This window comes from Hirundo rustica, chromosome 12, assembly GCF_015227805.2.
Source record: "Hirundo rustica isolate bHirRus1 chromosome 12, bHirRus1.pri.v3, whole genome shotgun sequence".
In the NCBI taxonomy this organism is placed as follows: domain Eukaryota; kingdom Metazoa; phylum Chordata; class Aves; order Passeriformes; family Hirundinidae; genus Hirundo; species Hirundo rustica.
The window spans coordinates 180,902-207,699 of record NC_053461.1 but is presented as its reverse complement, the minus strand read 5'-3'; the positions used below and the strand labels follow the sequence as shown (position 1 = coordinate 207,699).

General features: G+C 42.4%; 1 protein-coding gene across 6 annotated transcripts in view; it reads right to left on the bottom strand.

The window, feature by feature from the left end:
• Positions 1–26,798, bottom strand: part of FGD3 (FYVE, RhoGEF and PH domain containing 3) — an 89,224-nt gene that overhangs the window by 7,781 nt on the left and 54,645 nt on the right. For 5 of the 6 annotated variants that reach the window (XR_005702808.2, XM_040076201.1, XM_040076200.2 and 2 more), the window contains exons 5-17: positions 25,367–25,456; positions 24,018–24,154; positions 22,586–22,742; positions 18,450–18,588; positions 17,606–17,664; positions 15,904–16,050; positions 15,136–15,228; positions 13,367–13,446; positions 12,930–12,960; positions 12,343–12,444; positions 8,075–8,137; positions 3,559–3,681; positions 1,107–1,256 (exon numbers count right to left, since the gene is read on the bottom strand). Coding sequence is in view for 4 of the 6 variants with exons in the window: in XM_040076201.1 (XP_039932135.1) it covers positions 1,107–1,256; positions 3,559–3,681; positions 8,075–8,137; positions 12,343–12,444; positions 12,930–12,960; positions 13,367–13,446; positions 15,136–15,228; positions 15,904–16,050; positions 17,606–17,664; positions 18,450–18,588; positions 22,586–22,742; positions 24,018–24,154; positions 25,367–25,456 (1,371 nt within the window). In the remaining 2 variants the exon portion in view is untranslated. The remainder of the gene's footprint in view (positions 1–1,106; positions 1,257–3,558; positions 3,682–8,074; positions 8,138–12,342; positions 12,445–12,929; positions 12,961–13,366; positions 13,447–15,135; positions 15,229–15,903; positions 16,051–17,605; positions 17,665–18,449; positions 18,589–22,585; positions 22,743–24,017; positions 24,155–25,366; positions 25,457–26,798) is intronic. The other variant, XR_005702809.2, reaches the window with a different exon arrangement.

The window sequence follows — 26,798 nt, the reverse complement described above, 5'->3', positions numbered from 1 at the left end:
AAAATTCCTGTTTGCGTTAGGATTTGCACAGAAGTCTCCTGAAGATTTCTGGCAGCTGCTAATAACATTTGTTAAGTGGCAATCTCCTCAGCTGCTACTAAGCTTGCTAAGAAAGTTTAACGTAAATAGAAGGGAAAGAAAAAGCCAGACTCTGATCTTTTCTTTCTATACACTGGCTTTCTTGCATTTGACCTCATCCTTTGAGGATTTAACAAAAAAACTAGCAGCCTGAGTAGAGGAGAGAAAAATGACACTTTTCCTGAGGTTTTTACAGCTTTTTGCTGTAATCTGCTTTCTGAAGTAAAGCTGTGGGTCCCATTTCACTGGTTTGCCTCTCACCTTTTCAGATTAACAGAGCTCTCTCTTCCCTGTGTAGGTGTAGGTTTGCACCTGAAACTTTTCCTGCTGAAACAGTGCTGCAAAGTTTATCATGAGATACCACAGACTGTACTGGCACCCGTGAAGAGCTCATCATCTCTAGGCACAGCTGGAGCACGTATCACAGAATCACAGAATGGTTTGGGTCAGAAAGGACTGTAAAGACCATCTCAGTCCAACCCCCTGCCACAGAGGGAACTATCTGATGCCATAACTGAAGGTTTTGATGGGGTCAGGTTCTGGATCCAGAACTTTCTCTGCACTCCGCAGTCCTGGCAGCTCAGGGCAGGGCAAGGTGGGCCTGCAGCTTTACCCCACTCTACGGCTGAGATGTTTGGATACAAAGCTGACAAAGCCTCCCAGCAACAGAGTTGCTACATGGAATTAAAAGTGGAAAAACAGATCATATTTTTTGAATAGTTACTCTGCACAGCTCAAGATTGGAAATACACCATAATAAAAAGAAGTCAGAGGGTTCTCCTTCTTTTTTCTAAGTTTGGAAGCTAAAGCTTAGCTGCCAAACCTGTTTGCATCCCTGTGTGATCAGCACCCTACGATGAACGCTCACCATCTACAAACAGCATCCAGACTGCAGGTGCATTCAATGGGAGTCATAGGTCAGAGGATCTACCACGGTGGGGTAGAAAAGGAAACCGATTTGATTAGCTTTTAATAAATACACTAGAAAATGAGAGAGCCTCACAAAGCTGCTTAGCCAAAGACTGTACCTCTGCAGCTAGTCTTTTCTTCTGTTCCCCAACTGCTTCCACCCCAGGGCTGCAGGGGCTTGCTGGGAGCTGCAGGAAACACTCTTTACACACTCGATGGCGGCTGTTATCTGCAAGTGGCTTAAACTCAGAGCATTTTGCACAGATCACCTGTAACAGACAGATGGTGTTTAATTAGCCATGTTTAAAACACAACCCTTTATCAAAGAAATAGACTTGCAGAATGGTATTTAGTAAAGCAAAATTCTATGAAACCAATTCTAAACATAAGGTAGAGAGACCAGTATAATATTCACTATATCTACCTTAATTAATAATTAACGCGTTTGTGATCCCATGCCATACACCAAAATACCAAATTAAAGAAAACTTACGTCTTTGGGGAAACACTGTATAACCAACATGTAAGTTCGCTTTTCTTGTCTTTTCCCACAGGCTTTTATAAGTCAAAAAGAGCTTAAGTAGATGAAACAATTAGTGGTTTTTAATGGTCTAGGAAGGACTGATTTTCAGAGTGAAAGTGGCTGACACTCCTCAACAATCAAGGACATCCTGGAGAACTGAGGAATCCAGAAAGCACCAACTATTTTAAGAACATAGTCCAATATATTATCCATTAAAAATTATTTGTCTGACTCAGCTGCCCAAAGCATGCAGTGGCACCTTGGGCCCAAGGAGCCAGTGCTTGGAAACAATGCTAGATCTGCAGCTCCAGAACCTGTTTTCATGCTAAAAAAATGTCTCTAATACACCTGCTCTGGGGAGAGAAGCTGTCCCCAGGGTGTCAGCCTGACGGACATCCACTCTGCCCTTCTGTACAATAATAACCACAAACCTGCAGCACACAAATATGTTGTTATGGTTCACTGTAAGAATTTAATTACTGTATGAAGAGGACTGCCTTAATCCAGGAAGTGTTACCCAAATAAAAGCAAGACAGCCTTTTTAGTAACATAACAGTCTTTCGTTGAGACAAATTAACTTCTTTAATTCGAATGCTATTGCCACACCACAAGGCATTGCACAATGAATAATGGTTTAACAATAAATTATTAATGATGCAATTCATGTTATCTCTCTGCTCCTGGGGCAAAGCCATTATTTAATTTCTTTAGTAATGCTGACTTTGCAATGGGATATTTTAAACCCCCAGAAATGTATTTCATTATTTGAGCAATTATTAATAAAAACAAACCCAGAAGGTTGAAAATCCCACCTCTAGGGTAAAAAGGCCTCCTCCACAGCAATTTAATTTAAATTGCTGAGACTGAGGTTTCTTTAAATATCTTAACTATACATTTAGATCTCTTTGCAGCTGAAAACTTGCCCCTACTTCAAATGGCTAATGTTGTTTAAATAATATGACTTTTAGTTACATTAAGAACACTGAATGAGGTTTCAAGTCATCTTGCGGAAGTCCATCTCATCTTGGCCACGGTTACAATTTACAGACACTCCCACCCCCCCCCAAAAAAAAAGAATTAGAATTCAGCCGTTGATAAATGGCTTTAGGGGAGGTGCCTAAAGTAACCCAGCCTTGTCTTTCTGGGATGGATTTTCTTTGGTTTTTCAAGCAGGAGGAAACCACTTTTGCACAACCTTTCTTTAGGGAAAGAAACACAGAATCATGGCATATGCTGAGTGGGAAGGGACCCACAAAGATCACCAAGTCCAGCTCCTGGCCCCACACAGGGCATCCCCAAGAGTCACACCCTGGCCTGAGAGTGTTGTCCAAACCCTCCTGGAGCTCGGGCAGGTCTGGTGCTGGGACTGCTCCTCTGGGGACCCTGTTCCAGTACCTGACCTCTCTGGGGGACGAACCTCTTTCTAATATCCAACCTAAACCTCCCTCGACACAACTTCAGGCCATTCCCTCGGATCCTAGAAAAGAGATCACAGAAAGAGATCAGAGTCCGCCTCTCCTCCTTCCCTCAGAGGAAATTGTTGACTCCAGTGAGTCTCCTCTCAGTCTCCTCTCCTTCAGGCTGAAGAAAAGTAGTGCCCTCAGCTGCTCCTCACATGGCTTCACTTTGCCATCTTCGCTGCCCTCCTTTGGATGCTCTCTAATAGCTTAATACCATCTTTAATATTGCATGTTCAGCTGTTCATTTTAGAAGAGCTGCTGTCTGGGTGAAGTGAGGCTGCCTTAAGGCCACTGCTTCTGTTAACAAACTACAACCCTCTCCCCAGACACACAGGCACCCCCAGGAAAAGCACCTTTCTTTCTATCCACTGAGGCATTAAATTTGTCTTTAAATCAGCACAAACTAGGACCCTTGCACCAGTTTACCTTTTTCACCTGATACCCAGAGAGAAAAGTAAGTGGAAAAGCCTGCTTTGTCAATGACTTGCCATGAATCAGAATGCGTTTTAGCCCCTGTGCCAAAAAAATTAAAAATTGTCTTTGAAGGTCAGCAGAAGAAACTCGAGCTGAGCGTGCTGGGATACTTACTGCCCCACACTGCTTACAGTGGTGCCGCCTCTTCGTGATGGAGTTAAAGCTCTCGCTGCAGCTCTTACAAGACTGTTTCTCTTTGTCTCGCTTGGATTTGGAAGACTTCCTAGAGGAATCGCTCTGAAATTAAAAGTACAAGTACATGATTAAAAAGTAATGATTTTTAAAAAGGGCAAAATTGTTCATAGTTTTATACTGACAAAGATCCTCTTTGGGGTTCGTAGCATTTTAGGAAAGAATTGACTAATTGAAAGAGCATGACTCTGCTGCTTGCCTCAGCTGGAGGGCTTGCTCAACCATCAGGGATCTGGGGGGGACATTATGTGGTCTCCGTCCCTCTCTGCCCACTTACTTCTTTATGGCCATGGAGCAATCTCTTCTCCCTGTCTGTCAGGGAGGAGGTGGAGGAATGGCCAAGGTGGGTGCCTTAAGAAAAGCTTCCCTTCCAGCACTCCCCTCTTGCCTTTTCAAGGTACATGTTGACTTTGTGAGTGCATTGTAAACTTCCGTCCATTGCTGGGGAGGAGAGGTGAAGATTTTGGAGAAAATGGCTTGACTGAGAAGTGAATGGTGTTGGGAGTGAAATTTGCACCACCCAACTTCAAATGGTTAATTTAGGAGTTTTGTTAGGTTCCCTTCCAGCCCAAGACGAAGCATAGAGCTCCTCAAGAAGGCAGGGACAGCCACACCAGGTACCTGCAGTACTTGCTGTCTAGGTGGCCACGCAAGCTCTGAATCCAAGCTGGTATCTGAAGTCACTCAGCAAACCCTATTGCACAATTCCCTGATAAACTGAAAAGCATTGCTGGATCCAGAATAAACTGGACTTCCCAGGCCTGGAGGTGTTTAAGGCCTAGGTTGGATTCAGCTCTGAGCAACCTGGTCCAGTGGAAAGTGTCTCTGCTCACACTGGGGGCTGGAATGAGATGATCTTTAGGGTCCCTTTCATCCCAAACCATTCCATGATTCTGTGATTAACATGCCAAGGTGTAGATCACAGAAGGCGCTGTATAAAGACATCTTTTAAGTGTTTGGTGAATGCCAGCAATAGTTCACAGTATTTCTCAACATTGTCAGAATACAGTGAGAACACGAGAGTTTGAAACATTGCTATTGTAGCTGCAGAAGAGATAATAAAAATGAAAAAGTCTTTATTACTTGGCAAATTCCAGTGAGCTACATATTTTTCAATAATATGTTACTTAACTGCTGACACTGAAAAGGAACTTTTAAAAAAAATTGCTTTCCATTCCTGTGAAAACAAGGAGACCTTCTTGCACTAGCAGTGTCCTCATCCCACCCAGTGATGGCTCAGGTGACCTTAGCACATACGCTTAACACATCACCCAAACAGAGAAGCTTTTGTAGCAAACAAGGACATGCATTGTAACTCACACTGTTCATCGGAGATAAATTTAATAGTCTCTTTTCAACTGGGTCCTTTATTACACAAGCTACTTTATTTAGTGCTGATGCCTTTTAAAAGGGATGCTAACACAGAGCTGCCCTCGCTTCAGCATCTTGATACTAATTAACTTGAATAATTGCGGTATTTCTCATCTTTCTCAATATACCCAACTCTGTTTTGAAGCTGCTGCATCTGACAGGAAAAAATACTCACATAAAATCTTCTCAGAGCCAGGATTTACTTCTTTCAGACTAGGCTGTTTTGACTGCTAATTTGCTTTTAATCTACTGCATTTAACTCTTTAAATCTTGACAGTTTCCTCCAATTTTAAAATTTTGGTGGAAAAATAGCATATATCCCAGCAAGAGGTACAACTCATGTGACTGCAAGATGAAGGCCTGTGGCTGGCCTCCTTAGATGAGCAGACATCTGAACTTAGTGAACCATGCAGCCTCCATTTGCTTCTGAAATGCAGGGAAGAATCACCAAAAAGCTGACAGGAACAGCAAGAAAACCAGTGGGCTTAGGAGACTGCTGTTACCGTTGTTTAGTGCTTACTACAGAGCTGGAAAATCATGCAGCCCCAGAATGGTTTGGGGTGGAGGGACCTTAGAGCCCATCCAGTCCCACCCTGCCGTGGCAGGGGCACCTTCCACTGGTTGTGTCCCAGGCCGCTCCAAGCCCCAAGGTCCAGCCTGGCATGGGACACTTCCCGGGACCCAGGGGTAGCCACAGCTGCTCTGTGCCACGTATTTCATTCTGTCTGGGCCAGCAGGTAGAAATTCAGCCCCAGTGTTGATCATGTGACTCATAAATACAGTCTGATGAGACTCTTACATGGGCAGATACATGAGATACAAAGCAGTTTCTACTCTTCTCATTCCCATGCTCTTTACAGGTGTATTTTCCATTTATAAATTAAGTACTTGGAGCAACCCACAGTGGGGTAGAACATCAGCAAGTGCTTCAGGAAATGCTAAGTGAAAAATAATTTAAAATTATATAGCAAATTTTGTACTTTGTAATCTTTTCGTTTGTTTAAACGCAAGAGTACATGTAAGACATTTCCCACAGGCTCATATTTCCTCCTGCACACAGAAGTCTGAGCATAACCTGCGCTAGCAGTGCAGAGCAGCAAGACAATTCAGCAAAGAGGTAGCATGATGCTGTAGACAAGCAGATGATCCTTCCTGCAGTAGGATTTCACTGTCTGGTTGTGCAGATGTGAACGCTGAAAATCCCAGAAGCCTCTGAAATAAGCTGGGGAAGCGCGGGAAGGCACTCCCAGCTTGCTGGCCACCACTACCACCAAGTGGTTTGCACATGAAGCTGTTGAGCACACAAACTATTGCTTGTGCTCTCACTGAGCTGTTACTAAAGGGATGTCAGAACTAAAAATACACATTTTCCAAAGCTGCAACTAACATTTTTATTCATTATTCTCATTGATATTATCCATTTTTAGCAAAATAAGAGCCCAGAATCAATACTACACAATTTTGGGTATTTTTAACTTTGTCTTTTTGATCAACTCTATTTTTATGTCTATGTCAGGAATTAATTTTTTCTTTAAATTCATGATTTAAGGAAAACTACTTAATATATCTACTTAGTATCAAGATATTCTATGCAAATCAATGACACAACTATTTACAATCAACTAAAAAGATACAAGTTTTTAATTACAAATGAAATTTACATTTCCCAAAGATACTTAAGACCAACCAAAATTTTTATGTGGGTTTGGGAATTTTTTAATGCTATAAAACTTTTTTTTTTTTTTTTAAAGTAGCTCACTAAATACCGCATCTGCAACTCAAGACACATAACACTGACACAAAACTGACTATAAATAAAAGAAAAATTGTTAAGCGAAAATATGAAGTGAGACAAAAAAAAAAAACAAAAACGCAAGGAACACACCAATCACAAAGTTATAACTTGTTTTTTTGTATACGTCAGGTTGCTGGTTTGTTTAACAGCTTTGCATGGACACCGTGCACTCTACCAGAAGGTTCCAAGCTTGGCCAGAGGTCTAGGGAAGCTGCTAAAGGGCTCCCTTGTTACTAAAATCATCATGTTAATACATAACACACTATAGCACGAATCTGCCTGCTACAGGTAAAGGTATTTTCGGTGGTTGGTTGTTCTTGTTGAGGCTAATGTTCAGTAAATTCAACCGACCCTAGGCATTTCTTGAAAATCTTTTAATCTAGAAGAGATAGATTTGAGTGATAAAAAATAGACCTTTTTAAGGACTCAAACCCTTGGGTTTGACTCAGCAGCAGTCATAGCCATTTTACTGAGCAAAATGTATAATGCCTTTGAAAATATATTTTGCTTTTGTGGCTTCACAGGCCAGGGACATATGAAAGTACTATCATCTCTTCCTCTGCACTAGCAGAAATGTGGAAAGCATACTGTGGAAGAAGAGTCACTCAAAATTTGGTTCTGGAGATGAAATCCTGAGTTACACAATGCAGCAGCGTTAATCAGAAAGGTTTCATGGTATCATTTTGCCCTTCTCGCAATCAGTGCAGCTCCCCACCACAATTTAAACACATGCACACAAAACCAAACAAACAAAAAAAATACCCCACCAAAAATCCCAGGAAAAAACAAAAAACAACAACAACAACAACACAACAAAAAACCAACCAACCAAAAAAAAGGCCCCCACAAAGGCCCTCCCCCTCTCCAAACCCAGTGCTACGAACTGAAGGAACCAACTCTGATGTGCATGCAGCATATATCCGCTGCTGAATGAGTTCTGTTGCTTTAGGAAATCTATGCATGCTCTGAGGAGAAACCTCCACTCATCCAGCACTGTTACTAAAGCAATGTTGGCTTTCTAACCCAGCAAACTGGTTGGAGAGTTTATTTCCTGGGGTTTGTGACATATACGAGCAGGATTCAAATTCCCTGATGCTGCCAATGTCAAGTAGCTATGGGTATAACTTAGCCAGGAAACTAATGACAGCACAGCTGAGGCCACAGACAGCAAGATATAAACCCTGTATTGAAGTATGATTATTTTTTCCTGCTACGAAATAAACGTAACCCACCTCCAAACACCGCTCTAAGTATTAGCTTCAAATTACTCACCCCTCCTACTGCACCACCACCATCTGCTCCTGGCATTGATTCCACTGAGCTGGTGCTGGCTATCTGAGGAGAAACAGAATGACACAGAACAGTTTCAACATGGGCGTTCTTCCACTAATATATTAAACACTGAAAAGAAAGAAACAAACAAACAAACCCTACAACAAACAAAAAAACCAACAACAGAAAAAAAAAAAAAAAAAAAGGGGGTGAGGGAAGAGAAAAGAAAAAGAGTTTGCCTTCAGCTCTTCCTTCAGCTCCTCAACTCTGCTTGTGAGCACACTTTAATTCATAAAATCAGATCACAGAATCATAGAATGGTCTGAGTTGAAAGGGACCCTAAAACTCATCTTGTTGCAGCCCCCTGCCATGAGCACTTCCACTAGCCCAGGGGCACATGTCACAACATGTGCTCAGCCACCCTCAGACATGGGGTGGGCTTTGATGTGGATGATTTTCCAGATGGCACTGAATTGCCAACCTGCCTTTCGGTGCAACCTGTGCCTGTCCCCCACATGCTGCAGAAAGCCAGTGCCATGGTTTGAAGGACACTTCTCTATTGGAGCCTGCCAGCCAGACCAGCAAGGGCTCTGTGAAGGCATTCGATTCTGAGAGGAACAAAATTTACTCCATTAAAACACCACTCCGTTAAGTTTCTCTTCTTCACAATACAACTCAATCCCTAAATAATTGCCAAGTGGCATCTCCATTTATTCAACTATAGAGATGTAGATGTACTAAATATACATAGATGTTTTTATATCTTTATATATTCCTATAGCATTCATGTAGAATATTTATATATGTATGCCGTACCTATAGATATATATATATATATATTCAATAGTATTCAATACATATAGAGGGCAAAAAACAAGCTTTGTACATTGAGTACCAAAATCATAGGCTACATTCTAAAAATAAAGGAAAACCGCCTTATCTGCAATTTATTTACAGGGAGTTTGCTAGTTTACACAGTGCTCTCAAAGTATTGGATTCTTTATGATAAATTCTCCTGTTATCCCCATAGATCATTCTTCCTTTGCCAATCAGACCACATGTCTTATTGCAAGATTATCCAAATCGCCAGTGCATTCTGGGACTCTGCCTTCATTTAATTTCAAAGCAAGAACGTTTAATCTCTGTTTAAGTGGCCAAATTGAAGAGCTATTCATTCTGATGCCTCATTGGATCTATTTAATAAAATCAATCAACTCTTTAGAACAAGGAAAGGAGCAAATGCATCCCCTAGGGCCAGGGATGTGACACCCCAGAGCACTTCCTCAGGGAATTCGATTGAATTAAGGGAAGCATCACTACTCAGCTCTAACCAGCTACTTCTGCCTTTGCAAAAGCCCAGTAACCCTAAGGTGTTCACGTCATCTGTTCCTCAGTCCTCTGCAAAGGGGATTCTTCCCGCTGGAACCTTAATCAGCCCAGGGTTTTACTCTGCCAACTAAAAAGACATCTGTGTGCTGTGATGGGACTTGGAAAAAAAAAGAATGTGGAGAAAAAACAGGGTTTGAAGAAGAGCTTGAGAAAAACCAGCAAATTTAGGGAAAAGAATCCGTTTCTCCAGTTGCCTATTCAGATCCCCATGTCTGTTTGCTTATTTGGAATAATGGGCTAAAAATCAAATACCCTCTACTCTTACCTGGAAAATATTTCAAAAGGGCTTCTCCCTGTTATGTTACCATTAGCACTCACAGTGTCTCAGATCTGGTAAGAATACAGTTATTGACATGTTTGTCAGAACCGCCCCAGATCTATGGGGAAAGAAGCAGCGGAGGGAAATAATGATGATTCAGCATCTAACATTCATGATTTAACTAACAGAAGCATTCTCAATCTCAAGTCCTAGGGATGCCACTTCCACAGAGCTCAGCTCTCTGCAGCGCTTTTCCTTGCCAGCCTTCCAAGACTGCCAACTGGGTCCGTCACCACACCAGGAGCCTGCAACTCTTCTGAGATGAAGCAGTGGTGAAAGAGATTCTTTTCCTTGGGAACATTTTTAGATGGCTTTAAGAACACCTTTCACATAGCCTGGAAATGCTGCAGATAAAAATGGAGGAACTAAACCACAAAGGAACCCGAAAGCTTTCTAAAAGGACTACTTTCAAAGACTACTGCTACCATTACCCTGCCTGGCACTGATTGGCAATGACACTAGATATTCCCCTCCCGACAAGTGAGAGTTCATTAACTGCTAAAGACCTGCACAGGCATAATCTTAAGAGTAGGTCAAATTTCAGGTCTCTGCACCTCCCAGAAACCACAAGTCTTCCTCAGGCAGATTTCAGGCTGACACCAACCCAAAATGCTAGTCTGAGCTCCTGACAGTCAGGAGGGAAACACAAGCATGGCCAGAGTTGCATGCACTGACCATGAACTGCAACCAGTCCTAAGCACTGTAACAGAGAAAATTTATGGCCAAGGATGGGGAAAAAAACAATTTGACTCTTTTTTTCCAGGCTAATTTCTAGTAGCTTTTACAGATCCAGCCAGGAATCCATGAGTGCATATCTATTTCTTGACTCATGAGAGAAAAAAAAGGGTCACTTTTTCCTCTAAAGTTGCTGCCCAGTATTCCACAGATAATATGTCTGGTGACTGTCCACCCAGTGCAGTGGATTGCAGTTAGAATGTTCTCAGTATTTGTCCCGTTTTCCTCACAGAAATACTTTCAGCTCATTTTAACTGATAGCAATTTCTGTCACATTTAGCTCTGACATCGGTTTCAAAGCTGATTATCTAGGGAAGCTAATCTCCTAAAAATGCATGTTGCTATTCTGGCATTAAACATATTACAGTACAGACTGCATTGATGTCACAGCCAGGGATAAACCAAACTCCTGCTCTGCTTGGCCTTTATGAAGAGTAGAGTATAAATACGTAGCAACACCATGAACAGAGAAGCAAAATCAAATTGAATTTACGAAGCAAGATAATAATAATGAACTTGACCAGATGCTGTGTCTTAATTACATAGAAAGAAGTGTGCTTATTAGTTTGCTTATTAGCAAAAGACTTTTTTCCACCAAAGCATCCTGGCTCTGAGTGCAGCCATGAGTTAACTGAAAAATATAGGCATGAATTGATTATTTTCTATTTTTTTTCCCAAGTATTTTTAGCTGATGAATAGTTCAGGATAAGTAAACTATGCCAGATTCTGAAAATGGCTCATTGCTGGCTGCTATCAGTAGCAGGATTCTAGACTCTACGGAGTGTTGAGAAGATCTTCACTCTCAATCTGATAATGCTGGGATGAAAGGCATATCCAGCATCTCTCCTGAGGCCCCTGGAAAATCAGGCAGATAAAAAAATCCAGATTATTGAGTCACCAAATCAGTCCTGAATCTCCAAGGAGAGATGTCAAAAATGGTTAGGTACCAAAACAAAAACAAAACAACAACAACAAAAAAAGTTTAGGAGGCAGGGGAGGGGGGAGATAAAAAGTTCCCGAAGTTCAGCCTCTGCAGATGGACCTTCTTTCCCCTCTGCTCCAAAATCTGCCATGTCTGAAGTCATAGCTACAGGCAGCACTGTATGATATTTCTAAATATTTTGCTCTCCCAGGCCCCATTCCTCTTTAGTTTGTAGCAAATGCCTATGGCTAAGGTTATCACCATAATTTTCAAGTCGAATGGAGAGATACTGTCCTGATGTGAATATTTCTAAAATAAAATTCCTAACAAACACAACACAGAGTGATACTTTACGGCTGTAGAGAAACAATAAACTTGCAAGACTATTTTACATATTTAGTTGAAGAGTATTTTTCTGAAATATATTTACTATCTATAAGACAGTATTTTAAGATCCTTTTTAAATGCATCGTTTTCCTTCTGAGTCTTTAAAATATTTTAAATAATAAAAAAAAAAAAAATCAAAGAAATAATCCCAAAATGCATCTCTGACAAGATGGGGAAAAGTGATGAACAAAATCTCCCAGAGACACAAATAACATTCCAGACAGCTAAGCACTTATAACATTGAGGAATTATACCTGTTCTGCTAAAAAAAGCCACCAGCCTGGGAAACATGTCTAATGGGTCTCTGGCATTGAATTGTCCTGGGTAATTTATTCTGTATCTGCATAGCTGAGTAACTGTGACTGATACACATTTGAGAGCCAGAGAAATGGAGATGACTGCCCCTGGTTGTCATAAAAATCCAGAACAAGATTCCACTATTTTAAAGTTAGCTGTGCTAGTCTTAACTGTTGGTGAAACTGTTCTGGCAAAGGAAAAAGAAGCACTGGTACTTACTGAGGAATCAGGAAGATGCTCCTCCTCTTGTGAAAAAGAGCTATTGAAAGCCCTGAAGGTCTCACTGTTCTGTTTGTGCTTTTCTATTGTGGCTTGAATGACCTGAGACAAAGATGTCAGCAAAGATGAGAAGCATCACAAAAAAATTTCTCTCATAGGAAGATGGGTAGAATTATCATTTGGTGAAAAAAACATAACAATTGTATAAATGAAAAGGAAACTTAAAAACCTTAAGTAGTGGTGTTAAACCCATTAGTGCGTCAGTTAAAAACTAAGACTGCCATCAGACAGTGCCTCTACAAGTCAAACTGGAAGAATATACAAGGTCTGTTGCCTCAGTCTCTTCTCACACTGGGCTTGAGGAATGCAGGAAAGGGGAGCCCAGCTGGAGCCCACAGATACTTTCTGGGGCCAGCTGGTCAGCACCAGGACCCTGACTGAGCTCCACACTTCTCCATGAGCAGCTCCACCAGACTGGCCCACCCAGCTTCCCTGCACAGTCACATTAATTCAGAGCCCCAAAATTATGATTTCAAATGCTGCCTGCATGGTGATTGCCCTCCTTATCATTGGTGCTTTATACTAACATGAATCCATTCCCTCTTCTCCTCTTCTGTCCTGTTAAAACGAAAGAAAAATAGAGAAAACATCATCATTCTACTTACAGTGTTTTCAGTAAATTCAATTCACAGCTTCACAGCTCTATATCCATTAGATTTTTAGTTTTGCTATCCACTATTTTATAGCTATTATTGATAATTATTGACATTAATTATTACCAAATGCCAAAAATACTTGAATTGTTGACACAGTGGACCCTACAAGCACTACTAGTAAACACTGTAAGCATTCAATAAAGGCAACCAACAGATTTTGACTTAGGACCAACATTCTCTTACGTGTCTAAGGTACCCACTTCTACTGCTCACCTTTGTCATTTAAAGCTCTGTCACACTAGCACAGCTCATAGATCAATTTCTCCACACATATTCACAAACCTTCAAAGACAGAACAAGTACCACACCTGGCTTGTAGTTCCAATGATCTCTTTTTTCCTGTTATGGAAAATGTATGAGCCACATTTTGCTTGACGATTTCTTGGACCTGTAGAAAGCACATCAGCTTTTTACTCATTAACCTTGTCTTTCCAACTTTTTTAATGACTTACAAATACAGTCATTCTTTGAAATGCTTAGCTGAAAGAGTCATTTGGAATAAAGTATAGAAGCAGAAAAAATAAGGGACTGTTTCTACAGTTACCTGTCTTGCTACAAAACTTGTGTGTCTGTGCCACCAGCCAGACTCCTACAGCACTAGGGGGAGAAGGTGGCTCCTGTGCCACGAGGGCACAAGGTAAGGCTCTCAGTCCAAACATGTCACACAGTCGTCATTATTCTGCTACCCTCTGAATTATTCTTATGAAAAATTTAAAAACCCTGCTGTCAGAGACTGAAATGTTATCATGTATGTCTTAAACAGCTTCATGAAAGACTTTTGCCTGTTATAGCAAAACTGTACAAATGCTGCAGAGAAAGCCACCTGAATGGTGCCCTACATGGCTCATTGATGAAGATAAGATAAAGTGACTCAAGAGAAAAGAATACATCCACTGCAGAGGGATCAAGCTTAGCACCCTTGGGGTAGCAGCCTTGGGGTGGAGGCTCTCAGCTGCCAGGCTTGAACACACCCTGACACCAAAGGGTGCGGAGAGGAGAGGTTTTGGGTGTGTGATGGAAAGGCCTCTGGTGAGAGGCAGTGAATGCTCATCCTCTGCTGCGGGCCCCTTCCCCCGGGAAAAGCCGCATCCACAGATGGACAGCAGAGTCATGGCCCATCAAAGATCCCCCAAAGGGGTCCCCAGACCCTGAACCAGAGATGATGCAACATATCCATAGTGTTACAAGTGTCAAACTTGCCCTACCCAGGGGAGGCACGTGGGCATTCCCACCTGGCCCAAAACACTTTATTAATCCACTGGATTCTACACTTTTCAGCCATAGATGGCAGGGGGACCCTCACCACCAAGAAGAGCAGATGGAGGGGAGCAACAAGATGTTGTTGGGACCCTGGGAAGGGTGATATGCTTCCATATAACCTCTGTCACCCTCTCCATGTCCCCCCACCTATGCACACCTCTTGTTCTATTTCTTTCCTTCTTTTCTCTTTCATTCTCTTTGCCTCTTTTACTATTAAATAAACTATATCACATTTTTTGGCACCAGTAGCTAACCTTGGTTTTAATCAAGTTTTGGGGTATACTTTGAACCTTTCTGGGTTCAATCCATTTTATTCACAGAGGCTTAGTTTCCTTTGGTCATCTGTGACTTAACCACTTCCCTGGACAGCCTGTGCCAGGCCTGGACAACCATTTCAATGAAGAAATATACCCTAATATCCAACCTAAACCTCCCTTGGTGCAACTTGAGGCTGCCTCCTCTCATCCAATCACCCATGAGTAAAGGCCAACCCTCACCTGGCTACACCCACCTTTCAGGCAGTTGTAGAAAGCTAGAAGGTCTTACTCCTTATCTCCAGACAGAATCCCCCCAGCTCCCTCATCAGACTTGTGCACCAGATCCTTCCCCAGCTCTGTTATGCTTCTCTGGACACACTCCAGTACCTTAAGGTCTTTCTTGTAGTGGAAAAGCTGCATTGATCCAAAGTAATCCAAAGCCGGGGTTTAGAATTTTATATTTTCACATTCATATAATGTTATGTGTTACGAGTTTGCATTCAGCAGGGATCCAAAGCAATCAAGACACATTAAAAAAAGGAAAAAGAAGAGAGGCAAACCTGCAGTCCTGCAATGTCCATCTTCTCTCGGACACTGAACTTCTGGCCGATCAGCCTCAGTTTTGGCACACAGTACAGTACCATGCTGTTAAACTGTAATGAGGCAAGAGTTTAACTTAGGCAGTTACATGGACACAGCCTGCACTGTGAAAGTTTAGGGCTCTAGTGTGTTTTATTCTAAGACATAAGTCTCAAGAAGAGATTTAAGGTGAAACTGAGGCTGAGGGATCATTACCAAAAGAGGTGGGCAGACAGAAACGCATCAGCCAGTCACTTCTCCCTTCTGCCCCTCACTCTGAATCTGACTGCCTTGAAAGCACAAGAACTCTTCTCCCAGTGCTGGCGAGAGCCGGCCATCTCCTGCAGCAAGGTGGTTTGACTAGAAACTACCTCCTGTGGCACTCTGCAAAAACTCAGCCTCTGAGGAGGGAGATGGAAGAGACCCCTTTGGGCCTGACAAGGCATCAGAAAAGACACAGCACGGAAGAAAGAAGGAAATCCTTGAGGAAAAGGCTACAAGAGAAAACTGCTGCTTAGAAGGAGCAGCTGGGTTCAGCTGGTGAATGCTTTTTGTTGTTAAGCTTAGGAAGATGGAAACATACCACAGAATCATAGATTCAAAGGATTGTTGGGGTTGGAAGGGGCTTAAAGCCTATCTCGTTCCACCCCCTGCTATGAGAAGTGACCCCTTCAAATGGACCAGTGTGCTCTGAGGCCCATCCAACCTGAGCACAACCCTGAAAATTAAAGAGCAACTAAAACACTCACCAGGAATAAATACCTATCCTGCGCTGTGCCATTCTTTGCTGAAAGCTTCTGAATGTGTCCTTCTTTAATGAGCTCATTGGCCGGGTTAACAATATCCTCTTCACCACCCAGGCGCTCATAGACTTCCAAAAGCTTGTGCATCTTTTCCTGCAGGTACAAACCCCCAGCAATGTAAATTTAAAAAAGTATTCCATATGGTCTATTTCTCCCTGTTTAACTTCTGTGCTAAATGTATGTAAGTTGAAAGAAAACAGTCTTTCACTTCTGCTATAGCTTTGCATTTATATTAAAACCTGTTGCATACTCTTCAGTGCTATTCCCCACTCTCAATTAAGCATACTGGATTAGTTATACTTGGATTGTACCATTTAATGACATTTTGAAATAAATTTATTTGACACTTTTAGACTATTACTATTCATAAATAAATATGCCTCATAAAATTATACAGGTTGAAATAGATCTCTAAGATCATCAAGTCCAAATATTAATCACTGGAACTTTAGAAGCAATGTCCAATAAAATCAATGGCCAAGTTGGAGACCTGTACATTACGAAATAATGGAAGCACGATTTATTGCTTCTACTGCATCACAACAGGAGTAAGCAGCCAACAATTAATTCAACTGTCCACTAACTCTTGGAGATTTTGCTACAGCACTCCCTTTCGTTTCAGTCTGGCTTGGACCTCACGCAGCAAAATTATTATAGCAGCCTTTTCCAATGGGTTCTTGTGTACTAACAGAAAAAGCAACCGACACACAAACCAATGAACCAATGAGTTTTTTCATATTCCTGATACCTACAGAGTTACTGTACACAGCCCCCAGGAAAAGAGTTGTTAGAGGCCCCAAACCAGGAAAATTTCCACCAAAATATATCGAGACAACATGCCAGACTCAAATAGAAACAGATGGTTTCCTAACTGTGTTTTCAGACATACTGACAATACACAGACATCAGCTGGCTACTTCCCCATAGCAGCCACAGGAAACATGTGTCCCCACCAGCTGGGGGAAGAAGTAATGGCCTGAATAGGGAAGCAGATATAAACCTTGGACCCCTAAATGTTCACGGGTGCTAAGCCAGATACACAGTATTTCAGGTATGTTTGATACAAAACGTCCTGAGACACCAGGGTGCACCAAAGGGATAACATCTGCAGCTATAAGTTCATTTACTTTAATGGCAATACGCTAGCTCTTCTATATGTAAAACATGTGCTATTGTCCAAAATCTCCACAGTCTGACTGCCCAGTTTTGGAAGCAGAGCTTTCTGAAGCTACTGATGCATGCCAAATGCACATTCTGTGCACTTAAGAGGAGCCAAAATCCAATCAAAGCAACCTTCATTCTGTTGAAGAACTGCAGGACTAAAAAACCAGTGTGCAAATCTGCAAGGACACCTTGTGAATGGGCCTAATTGGAATACTTTCCAATGAAAAGCAAATAACGAGTTTTATGTAGACTTCCAACTCATTGGGTCCTTAAGAATGAGGGAAGTGGAATTTAAGCCCAACAAGCCACAGAAAACTGTATTTACGATAAAAAGAACTCAGACATCCAACAGACATGTTTAAAGCCTTACTGACAGTCCAATATCCCTCTCCAGTTACCATACTATGCCTGCTGCAATGGGAGGCCCTCAGTTTAGCCAAGTGTTTCGGTTAAATCACAATTCCATTCTAGAATTGCTACTCACCATCTTCCGGATGGCTGCATTGGAATGGTTTGCTGCTGTTGATATCAGCTCCAGTGACTCTGCAATAAAAGTACCAACAGTTAGTTATGCATTCTCCAGATTATACCTTTTAATAGCACCTTGGGGGATGGGTTCACCTCTCTGAGTATTGTTTTTCCTTCAAAGCAGATGATACATAAGCAATTATAGACACAATCACATCTGCCTGTTCAGCTGATCTATGTTTCATCTTTCTCTGCTAAAAATCTAGATGTGTCAAAGCACACAGTGACAATCCTCACCTTCTAGGAATCACCTATTAAAAGTTAAGTCTCACTTAAGTCTTGCCAAGCATATTTTTAAGACTGTTCTCCCAAAAGAGAGCTTGCCTGCTTATGGTGATATGGACCCTGTTCTGGATGAGATCGAAAACTCCTCATAATCAAGAGAAGTCCATTTCTCCTGTTTCACCATATAAACACAGGCTATCTGGCTTTCTTGGCAAGAAACACAGATTTAAATACAATACAATTTTAAAACCATCCTTCCTCTGACTACTGCAAGGATATCCTCCTGTCTTTGTCCTTAGCCACACAATGGATTAAACAAAAATGTTAGATGTTCTACTACAGCAAACTTCATAGTCACTGTTTATTTGCCAAAGCTTCTTTCATTCCTAGAGCAGGCATTCCAACCCCTTTCTTCTCAACTACAAAAGCATTCAAAATCCCTTTGTTTGGAAATAATTTGATTAATTCAAATCTCCATTTCTACCACAGTCCTGGTTGTAAGTATCTGAACATGTGAAGAAAAAAACTGCCCAAGATTTCATTGTGCTTTTAGACAGAGAAGAGTTTACATGTACTTTCAGCATCTTTCCTGTCTGGAGATTCTTCTGGAAGTTTCTTTAAGTAGTCCTTGAGGAGGAGCTCATAACGAGGAATTCTTTGCACTGGTTCAAGCATGTGATGCTGCAAAGTCAGGTTTCCACACACCTCCTGTTTCTGTAATGGAGAGAAAACAAGACCAAGAGGGTTTGGTTTTTTCCCTGCCTTTGGTGTTTAACAGCAATGAAAAATGACCATTCACATACAGCTAGAGAGTGTACAGGAGCTTCTCAAGCCATCCTGGACTGACAGACTCATTAGGATGGAAAATACCCTTGAGATTATCAAGTCCAAACATAAACATAACACTGCCAAGGTCACCACTAAATCAAGTCCACAAGTGCCACACCTGCATGCCTTTTAAATCCTTCCAGGGACAGTGATTCCATCATTGCTCTGGGCAGCCTGTGCCAAGGCTAGACAACCCTTTCTATCGAGAAATTTTCCCTAATATCCAACCTGAGCCTTCCCTGGCCCAGCCTGAGCCGTTCCCTCTCCTCCTGTCCCTGTTCCCTGTTCCCAGAGCCCGAGCCCCCGGCTGTCCCCTCCTGTCAGGGAGTTGTGCAGAGCCAGGAGGTCCCTCCTGAGCCTCCTTTTCTCCAGGCTTAGCCCCTTTCCCAGCTCCCTCAGCCCCTTCCCCAGCTCCGTGCCCTTCTCTGGACACGCTCCAGACCCTCGAGCTCTTTCTTCTTGTGAGGGGCTCCAAACTGACCCCAGGGTTGGAGGTGGGACCTCAGCAGCGCCAGCACAGGGGACGGGCACTGCCCTGGTCCTGCTGCCACCCCAGGGCTGGAACAGGCCAAGGTGCCCTGCTCCTTCTTGCCCACCTGGGCTCCTGTTCAGCTGCTGCCTCCAGCACCCCCAGGGCCTTTCCTGCGGGGCCCTTGCCAGCGCCTGTGGCTCAGCCTGGAGCTGCAGCGCTCCCTGCGACCCAAGGACAGGACCTGGAACTTGGCCTTGCTCAACCTCAGACCGCTGGCCTCAGATCCAGCCTCTCCGGATAAAACTGTGGAGCATTCCTGCCTGACAGCAGATATCAGAGCTGGCAGGTTTTATGTGACTCTTCATTCCATGTCCATCATGTTCTGCTGATCTGTAACTATCTTTTTTCAGAAGGCTCAGAAGAGCCTTCCTATCCATGGCCTTGTGCAGCATTGTTCTCCCAATTACACGAAATTAGAATGCCCCCAGGCATGTATTGCTTGCTGGAGCTCACCGTGTAGGCAGCAGACACACTGCTTTGAAAGGCAGAGCTCTCTCAAATTCCACTTCTTTTTCACTTGACCGAAAAGGGGAGGAGGTTTGAGTCTGATTACACTAAACATCATCCAATAAGGCACCAATGTGCTCTTTCTACAATGGCACCAAGTATTGCAGCGTACCTGCAATACTTTCATAGGATCTTGTGAAGCAAAATTAGATCTCTGTTTAAAAGAGGAGAGATGAGAATGTCAGTAAGAACCAGTAATTTCCTTTACGGCACACAGGAAGTTTCTGCTAGCAATGTAATCTGACTATATAGCAGCATGTTAACCACAGACACACACAAGTTCTACACAGCATTATTTTTACATCAGCCCACTGATGTGGTCTGTACTAGTGTAAACAGCCTCTCTACAACGACGTTAATTTCACTGTGCATTTCTCAGAGAAATAAACTTCTTTCAAGTATCTGTAATTTCCTCATAAATATTCCAGCCCACACAACACTGCTGACTCGCTCCATTCTCACAGCAAGGCTGGAGATAATGGAATGAATGTCTGAGAGAAAAATTTTAGCTATCCTTCCAGAAATTCAAAGGACTAAACTTGATAAGTCACAGTCATCAGCTTATTAGTAACATTTAATTTTTGTTTTCTGCTTTCCCTAATTTAACATAATTAGTAACAGTGAATGCTTTAAGCTGTATATTATATAAACACTATCCCATTAGCAGCTTAGGTAGACAGTGCACCCCTGAAGGATCACAACACACTTCAACTGGTATGTTGAAAACTATCAGTGGCTTTTGATAGTGCAGATATGTCACATGAGTGGGCTAAGGGTCCAATCTCTGCATTTAGAGTCCAGTCTCTGCTTCCTACAGTTATGATCACTGAGCAACAGAGCAAAAGGCGCTGTTTAGGTGTGACTAAATAACTTACTGTGCAACTCTGTCATCAGCAGGCTTACGAGGTGCATCTCCTGCCTGCACTGCCAGTGCCCACGCTGCCTGGCAAGAGTTCTACTCAAGCAACAGCAGAGCTGCCCATGGTCTGGAACTGGCGCAGACCGACAGGTGACACACATCATTTGTGTCGGAAGCTCATCGGTGGGAAGAGACAAGAGAATTTTAGGGAAAGGAGTTGCCTGTGCTGTAGAGAAAACAGTCCCAAATGGAATTACTCTGCAGAAAGTAATGTCTTGCCACAGGCTGAGGACAGCAAAACCTAGCGCTGGTGGCACATGCCCTTAGTGGGAGCAGGATGAGTACAGGCAGAAAAAGGGTAAGAAAAGGCCATGTGGAGCAGCAGTGTAACAGGAAAGGACCTCCCCCAATCCCTGCTTCTCCAAACTTCTGTCTGAGTCTCTGACACAGCCTTAAACCTCCACACAGGGCCTCTCCTCTCCCAGCTTGTTAGGGGATTACTTGACTCTGGACAGCCGCCCCAGCCTCCCATTTAGGGCAAGCAGCTGTGCTCCCTGCAAAGCTTAACCCACTCCTTGCCAGCTCTCCCCTCCCAAAGGACAGTATCTGTTTTCCCAGGACTGGTGCAGGGATGCTCATGAGCATGCTGGAGCTGCATCCCTTCAGCTGGCTGAGGGGATGAGCAGGATAGAGCAGTTTGATACATCAGTATAACTGGATATACATCAGCAGGTCTGGAACTCTTCTCCTCTCCCTGTGCAGCTTTTTGTGCAATTATGAGAAAACATATGAAAATCCATGTTAAGCATCTACCTGTGGAGCTGTGATCCCAAGAGCTGCATACTACTTTGGAAGCCTCAGGACAACCAGACAAACAGCAGATGCTGTCAATGATATGTCCAAACTTAAGCACACCCACTTAAAAATTAAAGTTAGAAATGAGGAAAACAAACCCCAAAGAGTCAGAATTACTGGGCCAAGGGTGAAGTTTCATTCTGTGACTTCTGACAGTCCTCTTAAACCACAGAATCATGGAATGGTTTGGGTTGGATGGGACCTTGAAGATAATCCAGACCCCAACCCCGTCTACAGTCCAGGTTGCTCCAAGCCCCATCCAGCCCGATCTTGAACAGTTCCAGGAATGGGGCGGCCAGAGCTTCTCTGGGCAGTCTGTGCAAGGGCCTTACTACCCTCACAGGGAATAATTTCCAATATTCCACCAAACCCTACCCTTTGTCAGTTTAGAGGCATTTAAAAAAAAAAAAAAAAAAAAAAAAAAAAAAAAGAAGAAAAAAAAAAGCTTGCGTGGAAAAAAAGCTGCGTGAAATCTGTGTACCAGCAAAAGAGAAGAAAGGAACGCCCCTAAAATAGTGTAATTTTAGCATTAGTGTCTTATTATCTTGACAATGTGTGTCATGAACTTGGAAACAAATAAACATACTGAATGAAGTGAGGATCTCCCACTCCTGGCTCTGGCCAGCTGAGAGTCAGTATTTCCCAGCAGCCAGAAGGGGGTGCGGCCAGGGCCCCGGTGTTACTGGGTAACACCTCAGGTCATTGCCAGGCTGGAAGAGAGCGTCTCACTTCAGAGAAGGTTCCTTACAGTGTAGTAAGCGTGGCACATGGAGCAGTTTGTGTGATTCTAGTCCTGACCAGAGGGAGCGTTTTGGGTGACCTGGCTGCAGCTGGACTGACCTCTGCACTCTCTCTTTAGCACACTTTTACTTTTATTATTAATATTGTTGCTCTGTTTGTTTTCTTATCTAATTGGTGTTTCCAGTAAATTGGTCTTACCTCAAACCATGATTTTTGCTTTTTGTGCCTCCAGCTCTCCTCCTTCAGATACTCCAGGGGGAGGAGGAGGGAAAAAGGGCAGACGGGGGAAGCAAAGGAGTGGCACTGTGGTTTTGGCATCTCTAAACTGGGGAGTTTCATTCCTAAACCATTACAATCTCCAAGTCCTATTATGCCAATTAACAACATACCTGTATATTCTGAACAACGTCTTTGAAGGGAGAGGACCGCTGCATACATGTGTTCACTATGTCCATTGCCCTGTCAAAGTTCTTTACATATTCTCCATACATTTTCAGAAAAGGAGCAAGTTTCTGCAGGATATCTCCTAGCCGTGGGTTGACACTCCTATGGTAAAGAGACAGGCAAGTACTGAAATCTCTGGAAATCAATGGTATCTTCAGAGAGAAAACACAGCTGTAAGATTTCCAGTTGTCTCCCATGTGCACAAGCACTCACACATATGTTCAATCAAGACAGGCTAAGTTTAGTTTAAGGTAATCTATATAATATCCTAGATGAAACTTCAAACGTGAATCCTGATGTACAAGGGATGACATTTCTACCCCTACTGTCTTAAGTGAAGAGCAGACTGACTATACATCATTAAAGGAACATCTATATGTCTCTTCTGCCCAGCACAAAATCTTGTGGGAAACTTTAACCTATCAAAAATAATCTTTTCCACCAGTCAAACATCTGAATTACTTTCAATGCAAAGAGATGGTTCAGTTCAGCTGGGTAATCCATAGGGGCCAGTAACTCCAGGCTGGAGCAGCAGTAGCCAGCCACACATGTCTCTCCTCTAGAGTCAGGGCCAGGCAGAAAGCCAGCCATTCTTCCCCAGCCTGCTTGTGCAAGACCCTCTTTGGCCAGCTGACAAGCTTCTATCCTGTTCTGACTCCCAGACTCTGCAGCTTTTCCCCCTTTGTTACAGTTGTCCTTGCAAGTGCAAGTAAGGCACAGAGGTGCTGAGACACATTTATTCCTTCTGGTCACTGATGAACGTGCGAAGACTGGACTCAAGCCAAGAGAGAGGCAAGCCCTGGTCTTGTCTTGGTCAGTCAGGGTACCTGGAAAGGTCAGCACTACCTGCACCTGCCACTGCAGGACACCTCGCAGCCAATGTGTCCCCTCAAACTGGGTTTCCTAGCTCTAACTTAATTTTAACCTTTCTACCTATTGCTGCACTTCTGCCTTATCTACAACTCACAGAATCATTAGGGATGGAAAAGACCTCTAAAATCAACAAGTCCCACCTTCAACTTATTACAGTAGTCAAATTTGAATTGTTATTTGAAAATACTTATTTTAGCTATGGGGCCAAAACAAGCAATTTCATTCCTTCCTAGTATTATAATTTCATTGTACTTCAATATTAGGAGAGTGGGAATGCAATAAGGAAAACAGCTCTGGTAATACTTTGAACTGAAAAGAACACTCACACATTGTATTCTAGAAATTTTAAGTGCTCAGGCCTACTCCTTAAGTCGCATTAACATATTAAATAACTAACTTAATTACTGCATTAAACAATCAAAAACTTGGAATTAGAATAGGCCTTATGGTTGCTACAGTTTCTTGAAAATGTATTTTCAAATAACTGTAATGACAGCTACCTACCATTCTTGCGTAATTCTTGTTTTGAGCTCAGGAAGAAGAAACTGTCCATGGAAACAATAGATGGAAGAAATATTTGAGAAGATGCCTGTTATCACTTCAGATGAAATCCCTGCTTCGGACAGTTTAGTGCAAAAAACCTGCAGAAGGCAACAAGACAGTACCAACATTTTTTTACAAAAACCAGTCCTAGACATGCTGAATTTAGATTGCAATTTTGCAAAGCTGACTGCTTAGAACAGAGCTGCAGATTTTGACCCCTGGTAGCCAGTCCCTGGAGTCTTCAGAAGGTTCACAAAACTTAAGCCCACTGTCACTCCACGTTAGATATATCACTATAGGCTACAGAAAAAAACTAGGAAATCTGCAATTTCTGAGCTGCAATTCAAAAAAGATTGAAATGACTGAGAAGATCAGACATCTCATATTTGGGAGTGCAAGCTGCAAAGAACATCCAGTCCCCGAAAAGCATTTACTGCTATTTACACAAAGCAAAATAAGCCATGTGATTGGGTTTTTCTCAGTAGGAAAAATTACACTGTACTGAACAAAAGAGAAAGACATTCCCTACATTTCTGTGGTCTAGAAACAGTCTCTGTTCACCTAATACAAACACTGCAAGTCTTCCATAGAGTTCCAAGAGTTGTAGGGTGAAGGGTTCTCCAAGTTACAGCTTCTAACAACATTTCTAGCCAGGTGACAGCTTTTTGGTTTTATTTCTTCTACTCAGTTTTAAAAAGCACTTGGCTAGCACTGTGTCTCACCCTTATTTTTGTCTCTTTCCTGCACATTCATGGATTTCTCCTTTGAGATAATTATAGAAATGCCTGAATTGAGTAGCATCAACCCAAAGTCTATGGGGAAGAAAGTGCAGACTCGTAACAGCAGTTTCACTTCATCTCCACGTGTAAACATGATAGGCAACAACTACAAAACACAGTGGTAAAAAAATAGTTTGCTGTAGGCATGGGGCTGATACATGTAGTCTGATTTTACTAAAACTTCCCCTTCTTGCACATCAAAGAGCAATCACAGATTTCATCATTTTTAGTGCCTTCATTGTCCCTGAGATTTCCTCTCCCCATACACCCAGAGAGGAACCAAATGCTGACAGTGTCTGTGTCTTGGGCTGCTGCTTTCCCATTTCCCTTTCTGCCATCTCAGCCCTCTGGTTTCTTCTCAGAGAAACCTCTCGCCCAAACCTCATCTCTGGGAGCCACGGCACACAGCCTGGCAAACAAACTCCATCTTCCACCTGCACACAGCGACTGTATTAGCTATAGCTTAGGCAATGGACAGGAGACATCACTGCTGCTCACTGAAAAGAAAGAGTTAATTCAAAATGGAATTACCTGATCCAAGAGATGGAGTCTTTTAACATATGCTTCTTCTGTGTGGAGCAGCTCATTGGCGATGTTGAATAGCTTTTGGGGTTCTGTACACTGAAAAAAAAGTTACAAATGAGACAATCCATCTGCACCTCACCTAAGTTCCACTAACTGTTGTGTTTTTCATTTTGTCAGTGGCCAAAATCCCTACCAGCAGAGGAGCCTGGAGTGAAAGAGGTTAACACATTTCAGAATCCGCTCCACATCTCTCAAAAGATCGCTTTGCTCCAGAGACATTTTTAATGCTGTTTTCTGAAAGAGCAATTAGTAATGCAATCAGTGGCTGGTCAGGACATCACTTGAGTTCCTTACGGCTTTATAAAAAGAACCAGAAATATCCTCTAAACCTGTAAATAAGTCTAGTCTGTTTGAAAAACAAGGCAATAGACTGTAAATCAACCATCCTACTTTTTTGAACTCAGGTCCTGTAACTAAAATGAAAACTAGAAACCAGGCTCTTTGGCCAGATTTCTACCCTTGCCAGCACAGCATTCCTCTCTCTGGCATATTTCTAATATTTTTGGGCCGCTTTAAACGCAGGCCAGTTCCCTGGAAAGAATTTTCAGCAAGGTAACCCAAATCACTGAGTGAAGCCTTTCATTAAGCTCATTTAAAAAAAATAAATCCAGAAAGGACTACTTAAAAACTCTAAATACAGTTAAAAAGCAATGACTTTAGGCACAGTTCAGCCAAAAGCTACATAGACCCTTCACTCCCTAAGTGCTTAAAAATACCTGAATTAGTAGAACACAGGCTTGAGCTTTCCAACAATTTTTTAAAGTGTTAGACTTTAAACACTGCGCCTGTGTATAATGAAACCGTCTAGAAGAGAGCATTGGCTGGCTTGTGTTCAGGAATACAACCATGGAAAATGGGCAGCAAGGATGATCAAATGTAAGGAAACTATACCGGATTGGATCCAGATAAAAAGACAAACGCAATAAAGGTAAGAGGTGCATTAATGATTCCTGGAATGGAGAACACTGACCGGGTGCAATGAATCACTATTTCTATGGGAAAACTGAAGGGCATCAAATAAAATCACCAAGGTGCTGCTGCAGGGACTGCTTCTTCAAGCAACACTACACAGTTGGCAGTAACCTTCACACAGGTTCACAAAAGAAACAGAAATATCCACAGAGGAAAAACTCAGCTGAAGTCTATCAAACACATGAGGCAATTTCCAGTTCAGAAAGCACCTGGGTCTGTCACCAGTAGCAGTGCTCCATCCCAAATGCCTATCTCTGGTGCTTGTATCTGGGGCAAGGACTTCTAGATACAAGAGACACTCTGTGAGACACCACCAGATTGCTGGAAAATATCAAATAAAGGCTCTCTTTAAGCTTCTTCAACATCACCTTACTTTGTTTCCAAATAAAGTTGATGAGAAATATTT